The sequence below is a fragment of the Rissa tridactyla genome, chromosome 2 (assembly GCF_028500815.1).
Source record: "Rissa tridactyla isolate bRisTri1 chromosome 2, bRisTri1.patW.cur.20221130, whole genome shotgun sequence".
Lineage (NCBI taxonomy): Eukaryota > Metazoa > Chordata > Aves > Charadriiformes > Laridae > Rissa > Rissa tridactyla.
In genome coordinates, this window is record NC_071467.1 from 109,991,862 (window position 1) to 110,005,607 (window position 13,746).

Genomic DNA, 13,746 nt, shown 5'->3' on the forward strand with positions numbered 1-13,746 from the left:
GCTCAAAAAGGCGGGAGGACGGAATTCAGGGCAGCTCGCTGCGCAGCCCCTTCAGCGGTACTGCACTGCCAGCAGCAGATGAGAGTCTCCTGTAGTGGGTATCTGTCTGCAGTGTGGGAAAGCAAATTTAAAGGGGACTTTGCCTGCTCTTCCCTTGCCCATCATGCCGGGAATGAAGGAAGGGTTTATTTAGGATCAAATACTTGGGTTTATGTGCATTTACGTAAGGGCAGTACGTGATGGGAGGTGAAGCAAGCATGAAATGTTCCTGCCTCAGTATAGCCGGTAGAATCACAATTGCACGAAAAATTCTGCAAAGCAAGTGTTTGTTCTTTAAGCATGTTAGGACAGGACTTGGACAAGTTTCTCCACTGAGTTCATATGCAGAAAGATGTTTTCTTTTTTTCCCTGTTTAGTTTGTTTTTCAACTGTCGCTTTGAATCCTTTCTTTTTGTGGATTTTAAAAACTCCATTGCCTTCCATAGTGGCAGCTTGATGCTCAACATGCACCTCTAGGGGCAGATGTTTTTATTTAGTATTTATCTATAGAACTGATTTGAGGTTCATTTCTCGGTTGTCTTGATTGCGCTTCCTTTCTCATAATGCAAGCTGCAATCATTAGTGCGTGCTGAGGATGCTTTGCATATCTCCCCTCCCTGGTTGTTGATCTTTTTTTCCTGGGCCTCTCATTTTTAAAGATCCTCCTATTTGTCTAAATAAATAAAAATGAATCATATACACACAATGGTTATGAAGCTGCGCTGTGCGAGCATCTTTGAAGCAAATTGCATTAATATTGTATTGTAAGCCCAGACTCTGCCCGCAGTTACAGCCACGAAACCAATCATAGGAACAGAGTTCCTCGGGTGTTACTAATGTCTGAGTTTACTTCAAAGTACATCATTCACGTTATTTACAAAATATAATCAAACCAGAATGTCAGCTGCAGCATACAAAAGCTGACTTGTAACCCAATTTATCTTAATAAATGATTACAGGCATGGCGGGATAATACGTGGTTAAAGGCATGTGGTCAGGTTTTGTGCTAGGATAAGGAAATGGGACAGTGGTTTTCTTTGCCTAGTTAGGACAGTAACTAGTTAAACTATCAGAAAAAAGATTGTACAGAGGAAGTTGACTGGTAGGAGAGAAGGAAGGCATCTCTCAGAGGACATGCATCACAGAGGAAAGTCAAGATACACTCAGTGGCTATTTTGCAATCTATTGTGTTCCAGCACCCTGTGATAGATTTAGGCATTTAGCGCGTAATCTCCCAAACCTCATGTCATTAGGGACTTTGTTTCTGGAGTTCCCAATTAATCATAACAGTTCTAAGGCTTCATATCCTATTGACTGTGTGACCCAACTCTTCACAAGAGCTTTATTACCACCAGCCTTTAACAAGTTTGAATGTTGAATCATGATCTACTCAGAGAGATCCCAGCCCAGACAAGTGACACTTCTACATCCTATTAACGTGCTTGAGTGACAAGACGGTGCTTCCTCCTACTTTCCAGAGGAGCAGCCTGTTTAAAAAAAAAAGGAGATTGTAACCATAAGCGTGTTTTACTGAATACCTTGGTTTTGCCTCTCCGGCGGAAAAGATGTTGGGGGGGAAGGAGCACCACGTACGTACTCTTTCATGTCTGCGGATGTCCCTGGAGCACCTCAGGAACACTTGTATTATTGTGTGTTTATTTAAGCGACTGGCTACGCGGAGCAAGGAGCGCTTTCTCACTGCCGGTGCAGGGGAATAGAAGCGGCATCCGCAGATCCCGACCCCGTTATCCTTGCGCTAAAACACGCATAGAAACCGTGTACTTTTTTTTTCACACGCGCACACACCGATGGCTTTGCAACCATCGGGGGTAAAATGACCAGAACGAGAATAGGACACTTCGCAGAGCAGCCAAGCGGGCTCCGCTGATTTGGGGGGAGCGGAGAGGAGGGCCAGAGCTCCCCCCGCCTCCCCCCCGGAGATGAGCCCCTGAGGGAGCGGGTTAGCGGGTTTAGCCTTCGGAGCCGCTTCGCTGCGGCTGCTCCCCGATAAAGCGCCTCAGCCCTTCCTTGCCCGCACTCCCCTCCCTGGGTGGGGGGGGGGGTTGCGGGGACCCCGGGGGGGTGGGGGGGCAGGACGGGACAGGGTTTCTGCTGCAAGTCCCTCCGGTACCCGCACAGCCGCGGTCCCCTCCCCGGGAGGGGACACCGGTGGGCGGGTGGAGGCTGTGCCGGGGCCGCGCCGCTTTTTTTGCGAGTAGCGGCGCGAATGCACACCCGTGCCTTCGGCAGCTACCGCCGGGGAGCGGAGCATCCACCTCCCCCCGCACCGTCCCGAGCAAGGAGGGGCCGCTAAACTACTCTCTCCCCACCCACCCCTCCTCTCACCCCACATCCCGGGACAGGTGGCGGGTCCGCCCCTTCCCCACCTGGGCGGGGAAGGCGCCGCCGAGTTCCTCCTCCTCCTTGCTCCCGCCCCATCCTCCTCCTCCTCGGCGTCCCCAGAGGGAGCCCCTGCGCTCCGCGGCCGGGCGGAGAGCGCAGCCGGGCGCGCCCCGTCCCGCAGCCGGCTACAGCCGCTCCGCAAGCCCCTGCGCAACCCCCAGCAACAGGAGGAGCAGAGGGAGGAGGAGGAGGAGGAGGAAGGCAGCAGCCCGCCCGCAGCGGAGGTGGGGGGGCACGCACGTGTGCGCGGAGCCCTCGACGGCCGCCCTCCAAGCATGCTGCGCGGAGCCGCGCAGGGCAGAGCGGCGGCGAGGAGCTGATCCGCGGGAGAGGAAGAGGAGGGAAGGAGAGGAGCGGCTCCGCGGAAACCTCCGTCCCGTCCGACACTCACCAGCACACTTCCCCCCCTCCCCAGCCCTCGGGAGGCAGCGGCGGTCCCGCAGCATGGGCGGCCGCAGCCCCCTCGCCGCCGCCGGGCCCCGCGGGGCCGCTGTCCTGGTGCTGCTGCTGGGGCGCGTCGCCCTCTGCTCCGCCGTGGAGGAAAAGAAAGGTAGGATGGGGATGGGGATGGGGGGCGCGGGGAGGAGTGCTCCCCCGGGCGTCCCGCCGCCGTTTTGCCGGCTGCTCCCCCGTGGGAAGCCGGGCTGCGGGCGGCGGCGCGCCGCGGCCTCCCGCGGGGAGCGGCGGAGGGAAAGTCCCAACTACTTCTTTCCTTAAAAAAAAAAAAAAAAAAAAAAAAAAAAAAGAGAGAGAGGAGAAAGGGGGGAAAAACCCCCAAACCTATAGCAGCGATCACGCAGCTCTGACTTCCTGATTCTAGGCTTATTTTCTTTTGTGGGGGTGGAGGAAATAAAAGGGAATAAGCCTTGGCACATCTCATCGCTCGTGCTTCTCTCCTTTCGTGGGTTTTGGGTTTTTTTTTTTCATTCTTCCCCCCCTTCCCTTCCCGCGTTGCCTTGTTGGGGCTCAGCCGCTGCCGCTACCCCCTCGGTGGCGGCGGGGAAGAGCCGGGCGACCCCCGGGAGCGAGCGCCGCTCCGGTAACCCCCGCCTGTCGCCTTGACCTGGGCACCTCCGCTTGTCCTGTTCCAAACAAAAATTAAAATAATAAAAAAAAAATGCACCTGGGAAGGGGGGGGGCGTGGAAAAAAGAGAAACTTCATGTGGGTTCTGGTTGCCCAGTTATTAAAAAAAAAAAAAGGAAAAGGAGCGATTTACCCCCGCCCGACCCAGCGTGGAGAAGCCGCCGCGGCTCCGCCGGCGCTGTCACCCCCGGCAGTGACCGCCCGGCGCGGCGGGTGCGTGGGAACGGCGCGGAGCGGGCGCCGCTGGGGTGGGTTGGTGGGTTTTGGGGGGTTGCTGGTTTAAAGGGTGAGAAAACGTTTCTAGCTGGTCAGATCCGTCGCTTTTTCTTTTTTTTTTTCCTCTCTTTTTTTTTTTTTCTCCTTCCCCCTCTTGCTCTCCGTCTGTGGTGTTCTCTTTTGTGAGTTTGGAGAGCCAGGCCCCGGCTGCTGCTGTTCCAGGCAGAGTGCAGTCCTCTTTATCTTGGAAATCTGCCAGCCAGCAAAAAAATGCGGATTTGGTTGGGTTTGTTTTGGGGGTTCTGTTTGTTTTGTTTTGCTTTGTTTTTTTACCCTTTCTTTCTTTTTAAAGAAAAAGCGGGAGATGAGAATTAATAGCTTTTAGAAGGGCTGATGCGTGGCTTAAAGTGACTGAGTTAGTCTTTCGTGACTGTGGACAGTAAAACCCTCCTGAAAGGCAGAAACACCCTGTCCAAAAGAACTAGTTGCACAACCTTCAAAAAGTGGAGATTCTCTTGTTCCAGGAATCAAGTTCATACCTGTTGTTGATGTAACATGGGCAGTCTTTCTTTCCCGGTTTTCTTTTCCTTTTTTTTTTTTTTTTTTTTTTTTTTTTCCACCGCTTCCCTCACCCTTTGAAAATGATGAGAAGCAAGGTGACTCCGTGCTTGTGTTTAAAAGTCTTTTGAGATGCAGTCTCAGGTGCACATGCCCTGTAGGATATATAGACCGTGAGGGTAAAATACTTTGTTTATAGTGTTTATGTTATTCTCATACACATATGTGTATGTTAGTCTCATACACTTATGAGGGTACCGGTTATTTGAGGATTACTAAATAATCAACAGCTAAGTGATAAACCCATCAGAGATTATTTTCAGTATGTTCTCTTAGCAAGTAACTGTTCCTCTGAGGAGAGCTGGAGGCTCAGTGGCAGAGGTGAAGACAGAAGAATTTTTCCCGGAAGCGTGAATCGATTGATTGGTCCTTATTAGTTTCTCCTCACGCTTGAAGATGAGCATGAAAATAAGTCGGGGTACAAAATAAAGCGGCATTTGAGGATTGTGAGATGCTGGTTTGAAGCCACAGGTCCAACAGGTAATAGAGCATCAGGGTATGTTGGGGATCTGCCTCCTTGGACCCAGCATCAGAATTCAGAGTAATACTTGAAGTAATAAATATGTGCAACGCTCTTGAGTTTTAAGATCAAGTTGTGTGGACTTTAGAAGTTCAAATGGCGTATGAAATTACACCTTTAAAAATTTCAATCTGATTTGCTCTATTACCAAAAAGAGGAGATCTTTAAAAAAAAGAAAAGAAAAACCTGGGAAAATGTTGAAATGTTGGTTTTGTTAGAAGAACGTCAGCATCAACCTGTAAAATCTGATCAACATAATGTTTGACTGGAGATTTAAATACAATTGTGTCTTTTCCCAAAATTGTTGAATGAGTTCTTTGAATATGGATGAGAGAGAACTGGTTTAGTTGTAACGCCGTAGTCATTAAGATGTGCATATTCCAGAACCAAATGGCATTGCTGGAAACTGAAGTACACTCACAGGAATCGATACCTGTCTCTGTCTACCTGCTCTGATGTTGACCCAGATTAACCACAGTGGAACTAATCCGGATTTCCATTAATGTACCCCGGATGGCCTGTTCGGTGATACCTGAGATAAATCCCTGTGACAGCCGGCATGGCACAAACGCAGAATGCACTTGACCCGTGTCCAGTTTTGTGTGTCAGTGACAGCGGTACAGTTAAGCAAACTGCTTTTTTGTTGCTATATATTGGTTTTATATCTCTAGTTTTGATCTGTAGCTGCCGCCGTTGTGGGATGGGAGCGCCCTGCTCTATATTGGGAGCTGCGTGCGAGCACGCTGGGCAGCTCGGTGTCTGCGGTGGCCTTGTGTACCTGGTGTCTTACACGGCTTTCTGAAAAACAACGGAAAAGGAAGCTCCTTTAGGATGCTGAAGTGTTCATTTTCATGTGAAAGGAAAAAGCTCCATCTAATATCCCAGGCAGTGTTTATCTGGGGGCCACTTGTGTGCTGCTGTTATGTATTGCTGCCCTTTACATTGTTTTATAGGTTCTGCGCTGTATATTATCCCATACCGACTTGCAACGGATGTATACAAGTAGACTAATCTTTGTGGACCGTGTAGGGCTGGATCCGGTTATGCCCGGGCATCCAGTGCCTTTTGAGATGCTCTCCAGTGTAACCCGGCTTCTGCTCCGTGGGAGCAGAGATCCCAGTGGAATGGGGCTGCTGTGGGAAGGAGCGTGGCGGGGGGGTCTCCCAGGCGCAGGCGGCTGCCTGCACATCTGCAGCTTGGCCGAGGGGTCATCGGTGTCCTCTGCCTGCCTAGTGCCAGGCACCGGGTCTCAGGTGAAGGACATCTCGTGCTCCTGTTGCAGTACCGGCGTTGCTGGTACGCTGGTTTGTCATTCCTGTCTTCGTATCATCACTGATGCAAGTGGAGTTTTCTGCATGGAGACGCGAGCAAATGTGCGTGGTGCGTGTGCAGGTATTTGTGTATTATCTAAGGTCTTGTCTGTATGCACCCATTTATTTATTTATTTTTTTCCTTGGTAAATGACCGAACTTCTTCGGATTCGGTAACTAAAATAAATCTGTGCAGCCTTGGCACTGAGTGCAGTTAGTGATGTGGAAACTTACATACTGATACAATCCGGTTTGGTGAAATAATATTATTAAATAAGTAGCCTTTGCTATAGAGTTGCTCTCACTCCGGTGCCTCAAGGTGTGAGTGATTAAGAACAAAACACAAATCCTCCCATCGTTAAGGTCATTTTCTCATAAGCGGAGAAGGGAAAGTAAAGTGCCAGCAGTCACCTCCTTAATTTGGGCAATCTGTGTGACTACGTGCAAAATGCCACAAAAGAGACGGGCCTCTCAGCAAAGTCTGTGTTTGTGATGAGCAAACTACACGCGGGAGCGATAGTGGTAAATACAAATGTGTTATTTCTTGCATCAAGAGTATATTAAGAGATTTGCAGATGAATCAAGAAATCAAGATCAATGCCCTGGAGACTTTACAATCAGAGTAGTCCGTTGTAATTTATTTGTTAATTTCTAGAGAACGACTTTCAGGGAGTGTCGCACAATGCCATTATGGTCCTCAGGGCTGACTTTTGCATTTGGGTATCCATGTATCGCTGAAATCACTGGGATATGCTAGCTTTAGCAGCAAGATAGCTGACTAGCCAAACCAGTTCCTTCAGAAGGTGTCCTTATCTTCCTTGAGCACAATCTGCCTTTGCTTAATACCTCTTCAGAAACAAGCCTAGTGAAAGGTTTGCTTCATTTTAGGGAGGATGACAGTACCTCCGTGGAATGGTTTGGCATAGAAACTGTTGATATTGCCACAAACTCCTGGATTAGTCCAAGTTTCGGTAGCATGTGTGCATCAGAGGGTACAGTCACCCCGCGTGTGTGAGTGGAGTATCCCAGAAAGAACTAACGTACGTTCAAAAGTACTTGTCGGCATGTTATGTTATAAGCACTGGTGTTTACAGGTATGACAATTTATGTAAAGTCTCGTGTTACACTCGGATCTGTATGGCAACAGTGCTTGGGTAACGCAAACGTGGTTGTGCTGTCAGAGAAATGCTTTGACTTGGAGAACTTTGACCGGGGGGAGCCAGAATGGGCTGCACCCGCAAAAGCATCCTCTGGCCAGTCTACATTAGGAGCACTTGCTGGACTGACCCGGCTGACGAACCTCTTTAATTTCGACTATTCAAAATAGGGTGAGGTCTTATTCTGTAAAAAGATGACCTGCTAGCTAGAGCAATTGTTATTCTGGAAATACGCGAATTGCATTAGGCAGCTTCTATTTGTGTTCACAATTTCTCAAAACTCCAGCCTGCTTTACTGCTCTCCTTGCGCACCTGCTAGGGAAAAACGCAATTTTGTTGGTCGGGGCTCAGCTGGCGCAGGAATCCCGCTCAATCCAGCTAGGATTTTCCTGGTTTTAGCAGAAAGGGGAGGTTATTAGGAAAGGCAGCAGCGCTTTTATTTTGCTCCTCAGTGGAAGGCGCGTTCTTGCTTTTCGTTTCCCGGATTCGCTCCGTAGCCGTTGTAGAAGGTGCGTAGCCTCCGATGAATACTCAAGCAGCAGTTATAGCTGTGACGGGGATGGTCACCTGCCTTACTCTCGCCTCGAGGTTAGCTTGAGCAAACACGTCTTGCCGTTAAGTGCAGTTGGCAAAAAAAAAAAAAAAAGTTTAGTGCAGAATTTGCCTTTCTGGGTCCTAAGCAGCGCTTCAGCCAGCGCCTGTGCTGGGGACGATGGCTGAGCGGGAGCCGCTGCTTCATGGAGCAGCGGGAGAGCGGGAATAATGAGGAGGGATTAGCAGACGGGCCCTCGCCTCGGGGATGCCCTCTTTGGATGAGGCTGATGCAATGGCAAATGTCCCCGGGTCTGGGTGACAAGGGTGGGATAAAAGCTGTGTTGGATGCGGCTCATCAGAAGTTCTCCATTCCTGAGGACCGCTGCCGTTCATGCCTGTTGGCTCTGGAGAGCTTGTGAAATGCATGAGGATGTGGGGAGCCAGCACTATGGATTTACCAGCATTGTGTAGGTGGGGGTAGAAACCGTTCAGGTGTTTTGTGTTTGTTTGGGTTTTTTTTCTTTTTTTTTTTTTTTTTTTCCCCAGGAGTTAACAGTACGCAGAAGGGGAATCCACTGCGTGATCTTTTGTGCGGACTCTGATAGTTATTTAGCCTGGTACAATACGTGCTGACCCTGTTACATACCTGTCGATTTGACCTTCTCCTGCGCCCCTTCACTTCCAGGAACGCTGTATTAGTAGGTGCAGCATAAGATCTAGTAGTATTCCTGCCCATTCTGGTTTTTGACGTGTTACTTCTTGGCTTCCAACTATAGCAAACAGGACTGTAATACTTCTTTTTTTAGTGCTGAATTCTGCTGACCTAACAGTATTGAGTAATAGTGTATTTTTTTTTTATTTTTTTTTTTGCCTTCAGAAATAGTTACAGAACATTTGGCATGAATATGGGCAGCAGAAGTCATTCCTGAGCGAAATGTGGAAGGGGAAAAAAGAAAGAAAAAAAAAAAAAAAGAAAAAAGATGTACTCCATGTACAGAGAAGTTGTACCAAAATAAATGTCTATCCCTGCTGAAGCAGGATTTTTTTTTTTTTAATTTGAGAGCTATAACGTGCCCTCGTAGTTTGTCTCGTAGGGGGAATGTGTAGGTGTGGGTCTCGTGCTCTCTGTGCTTTAGTAATGTTACTGAGGGCTGCTCGCAGGGGAGAAGTATGAAAAAAAACCCACTTGTGAGATTGTGTGTTTGAACAGGAGAACTTTCTGATGACCAGAGTGAAAAGACGAGGCCGTGTGGGTTGGCCATTGAGCTAAGAAGTACATTTACTACTTAATTTTTATTAATTTTTTTTTTTTTTTTTTTTTAAGAACAGAAGGCAATCTCCCAGCAATCTAGGAGGGAGCAGCACTGGATTTATGTAGCCCGTAAAGGCGTGTGAGCTTTCGTTTTGAAGTTTTAATGCAAAGTGTGTTTTGGCTGTTGACGGATCCATGCAAGGCAGATGCAAGGTTCCTCCTCCTGCCAGCGTGCCTTCTCCTGCCCAGCACATCTGCGTACATGAAAGTAAACATCTACGTGTTCGCATGCATGTCTTGCTATTCGAGTGCATCACATCATGGGTGGGTTTTGTTTGTTTCAGCGGTCGAAGCAAAAAAAAAAAAAAAAAAAAAAAATTGGAAAAAAAGAATAACTTCTAGTCAAACTGAAACAAATATGTCGGGGTGGTTTTAGTGAAGTGAAGGGGGAGGTGGGGGGGGAACCCAACAACAAAACACCAACCAAAAAAACCTGTTTTAAGATAATCTGGAAGATTAAATTTAACCTGAGACCATTTCTTTTCTTTTTAAGTTGGGTAAGAAGGAAAATGAAATGCCGTTTGAAATGAAAATTTGCAGGTTTATTTTGAAAATACCAGAGCACCACTTAATTTTCTTACGCCTCCCTCCCACTCTTTTTTTTTTTTTTTTTTGACCAAGGCATGTTTGCTGAGTTTGGCTCAAATTAATGAATTTACTTCAATTCCCTCCGTCACTCCTCCCTGAAAAACTTCAGGTTTTGGGGGTGGGACAGGCTGTCATTTAGATACGTGAGAAAAGCAACGCTCCGAATGTCAAGTCGAGAGAGAAATGCAGTCTGAAATGGTCGTGATGGCATTTCCATTTTCATCAGAGAATAATAAAAACAATAAAATAATAACGAAAACATCAAAGTGATAATAGACATAATAAAATAATGAGAATTATTATTATTGATAATAATAAATAATAAAAAAGCATGGTATCCATTATCTCCCTGGCCTCCGTATGTTTGGTGCCTTTGTCGTACCTTGCTGACCTCCATCCAGAGGAGGAGGAGCTGGAGATTTGCAGGTCCTCGCTTGAGGCGCAGAAGCAGATGGGCCGGGGCTTTGGGCAGGCGAGGTGAAAGCTGCCGAGCAGTAGCAATGCCCCAAGGGCCGGCAGCGCTGCTGTGTGGGTGAAAAGCCTTCTCCTCCTCACCTCCTTCGAGCGGTTACCGCTCTCTGGTTCCTCTACCTTGCAAAGGTGCCATGTGAAGGGCGGGCAGACTCCTCAGGGGTACCCTCCAGCTCCTTGGAAAAGCGGTGGATTTGCCAGCGCCCTCCATCCCAAACCAAAAAAAAAATAAAAAAAAAAATAAAAAAAATAATAAATACATGCAGGACCAGCAAAGGTGGTTTTTCCAGAATGGCTCTCTTGGGGTAGACGGCTCCTCATGGTGCTGGGTGAGTCGGCAGGGACCACGTCAGGCGGGATGTTTTCCGGGGAAGATGTGGAAGGAAGGAGGAGAGGATATAAACCAGCTGTCTTGATGACAGGATAGTAGTATTTTAACTCTGGCTTTTACGAGAAGGAAATTATCAGTTTGTGGGAATGGGGTTTGTGTGCGTTTGGTAATCAAAACGCCGTGCCGTAATTCCTGCCTTCCCGTCGCCAGATTCAGCAGTAAATGTGAAGATAACCAGAAGAGCCCTGGAAATCAGCCGCTCTTGGCACTGGGGCACAGCAAGCTTACGCGGCCCTTCTCCTAAGTAGGGAAAAGTATTATTTTTACCTATCAGGAGCTACAGGATCAGAGCCACGGAGGCTTTGAATGGTTGCCTGAGGCAACACAGCTGGCCGCTGGTGAAGCTGCCTGCCAGGATTTTTGGCCTCTTGTCCCATGCCCAAGCCAATGATAAACACTGCCTGGAGTTGAAGGTAACCAACATCCTGCTCAGGGCTTATTTGCCAGCTTTGAAACGACGCCTCACACAGAGCATCGTTTCCCCTCTTTCCTGAAGGCCCTTCTGCCTGTCCTTCCCTGGGGACGTGTCCCTTGACGGAGGTTGGCCGTAGCCTGGGATGAGGTGACCTATGGTGGCGTGCATCTGGCTTGGCTCCTTGTGACCGAAACGTTCTCATTCCTGCCTGGCCCCTTGTTCCACCGCCCCGGGGGAAACCCCAGCACCTCCTGAAATAACAGTGGCGTGAGACAGTAGCTGCAAATCAAGGTTGGGTGTAAGCAGATGTAAAGTCTGAATTGTTTCCTAAATTATGCTTTCTGCATGGCTACGGCACAGTTGTGATGGCAAGCTTCATATTTTCAAGGCCTAACTTAAGAAAACCAAAAAAACCCAAACAAAAAAAGACTGTAGCTGCTTCTGTCTGGGGATATGTATTCACACGCACCCCCATTAAGATCTGAGAGACATACATACACATCTGAAAGTTGAATTTGATTCATGTCTGAGGTATTAAGCATTTCTTTTTGAGAGCTGTGTACTTAAATTCTGCAAAGTGCAATAATGGTTCCCTGCACAATTCCCTATTGCTAAGCAATTCTGTCATCTTGGAAATACCATTCTTTCATTGCGTGTAATTCAGGGTTGGGTTTGTTGTTTTTTTGGTTTTTTTTTAAATTCTTAATTTCAAAATGCTTTTGTAGAACAATCCTGTTTTCTGAAGTTCACTCGGGAGGTAAGACTAAGGAAGGAGGCAGGGTTCAAGGAAGAAGCTTGTTTTAGCAGTTGGGTCAGTTATTTCAACAATGCCTTTAGCAAAGAAGTAAGAGGCTGTTTCCACAAATCAGTAACTAGTTCCCATGATTCAGATTGAATCACGTAGTTCAAGTCATTTGAATAAATAAATGACTTCTAGTAAATGAGACAACCTCTGCAATTAGGATGGCATGCTGAATATTTCATGTTATTTATTATGTGGTTTTCAATAGATATGATTAAGTTGGGTTACACTTGGAATGCTAGGTGGCATTTCAACACAAGCCACTTAACCAAAGCTTACATTAAAATGAGATACACATTTGTTTTGTGCAGGTGGCGTTGTGCTGTATCTTCAAGAGTTATGTTTTCTTACTAATTTTCCACAAGCAGATACTTAACAGGGAAAAGGAGTCACCTCGCCAAGTGCACCTTCGTTTTCTTTAATTGTAGGGGAGGATTCTTAAGCAGGTTCTTCCCAAACATTTGCAATTTGCTGCAGTCTTAGCTTTCCTTCGTGTCTTCCTGGGCCATCAACTCCAACGGATGTGCCATAACCAGAGATTTGGAAAACTCCTTTTCTCAGATGTGCTCATGGATTACGCGCTATCCTCAGTGTTTCCAAGGGGACGTGCTTCATGGTTCACCTCCAACTCCTGCTGGTGAGTTTGGACTTGTGACGAGAGCATCTTAATTCGGCGTAGAGGAACAGCGAAGAAAAGGTCTTCTTGGCTTTTGTTTCCTAATGTTGTTATTTTTTAGTTTGTCTTAAATTTAAGTAGCTGTATTATGCAATTGAAAAATCCCGTGTGGTTTTGGCATTGTGAAAGTAGTATTTAAAAAAAAAAAATGGTCACTTTACTACTCTGTCATAACTGGTTATACCATGTACAAAGCACTGTTGGTTAATTTAAGAAAGTACACCCTAAGCTATCAAAGGCAATGAGCAGCCCTGGCTGATGGTGCGCTTTGGGGATATGGAGAATAGTTAAGTTTTGGGGACCTACTGGCCAGATGATCATCTGTTTTATTCAGGAGAAAATTTTGGTATCGTGTTTCTTTCCAACTTTTTCACTTAATATAACATAAAAGATGTGTGAGACACTAGGGATACCTATTTGATAAAAGAGCCTTTCAAAATAATGAGGATACCAGATCTTCGGTGCCAGATAAAAATACCGTTTTGCATATGCGATCACAGTTTCTGCTGTGAGGGGAAGTTACCGGTTCTCCTACCTGAAGGTGTTGGTGGTGAACTTTGCACAAACTATGACTTTGGAAGCTGAAAATGAAAAAAGTCCTTCTTCATTCCCTTTAATCACTGGAAAGGGAAAGCTGGGCGAAGAGCAGATGAGACTAATGTTTGACAAGCTTGCTCCTCATTTGTTAAATCTGGAGGTACAGAGATCATCTACTGAGCACTTGAAGACAAGGAAACCTTCCCCCACAAAAAAGGGAGGGAGATGTCCTCGAGTCCCTGAGTGAGAGCCTATCACTGTTTGGCACGACATTGTTGGGAACTGCTGAACAGAAAGTGCCTTTAGGCAAAAGCTGTTACATGTGTGGAGTGGTTGTTTTTCTCCTCCGTTTTTATTGCAGCCTGTTTCTCATGAATGGAAACTTGACATTCTCACTTGTTGAACAGGGTTCAGTTTGTTTTGCTGCTCTTCAGACTACTTTTGCACCAAGTCTGTTCCTTTTTTATTTTTTTTTTTTAAAAAAAAAGAAACAGACCAACAACCTGTTAAAAACAAACAGAAAACCCCAAGTGAAAAACCAATGAAACCAGAACAAAACAAACCAATTTTTTGGAAACAGAAGTGTCAGCGGGCAAAATCCTGACTCTGGAAGCTGCTTTCTCAGAGTTAGACCATAATTTAAGGTATTGGATCTCCACATGAACAGGGGTTT

The 13,746-nt window shown here is 46.9% G+C and overlaps 1 protein-coding gene across 2 annotated transcripts in view; it reads left to right on the forward strand.

Annotated features, from left to right (window-relative positions):
- Window positions 1-2,624: 2,624 nt before the first annotated feature.
- EGFR (epidermal growth factor receptor) overlaps window positions 2,625-13,746 on the forward strand; it is a 167,111-nt gene continuing 155,989 nt past the window's right edge. For both annotated transcript variants that reach the window (XM_054189747.1, XM_054189748.1), the window contains exon 1: window positions 2,625-2,992. In XM_054189747.1, the coding sequence (XP_054045722.1) occupies window positions 2,887-2,992 (106 nt within the window). In that variant the 5' untranslated portion in view covers window positions 2,625-2,886. The remainder of the gene's footprint in view (window positions 2,993-13,746) is intronic.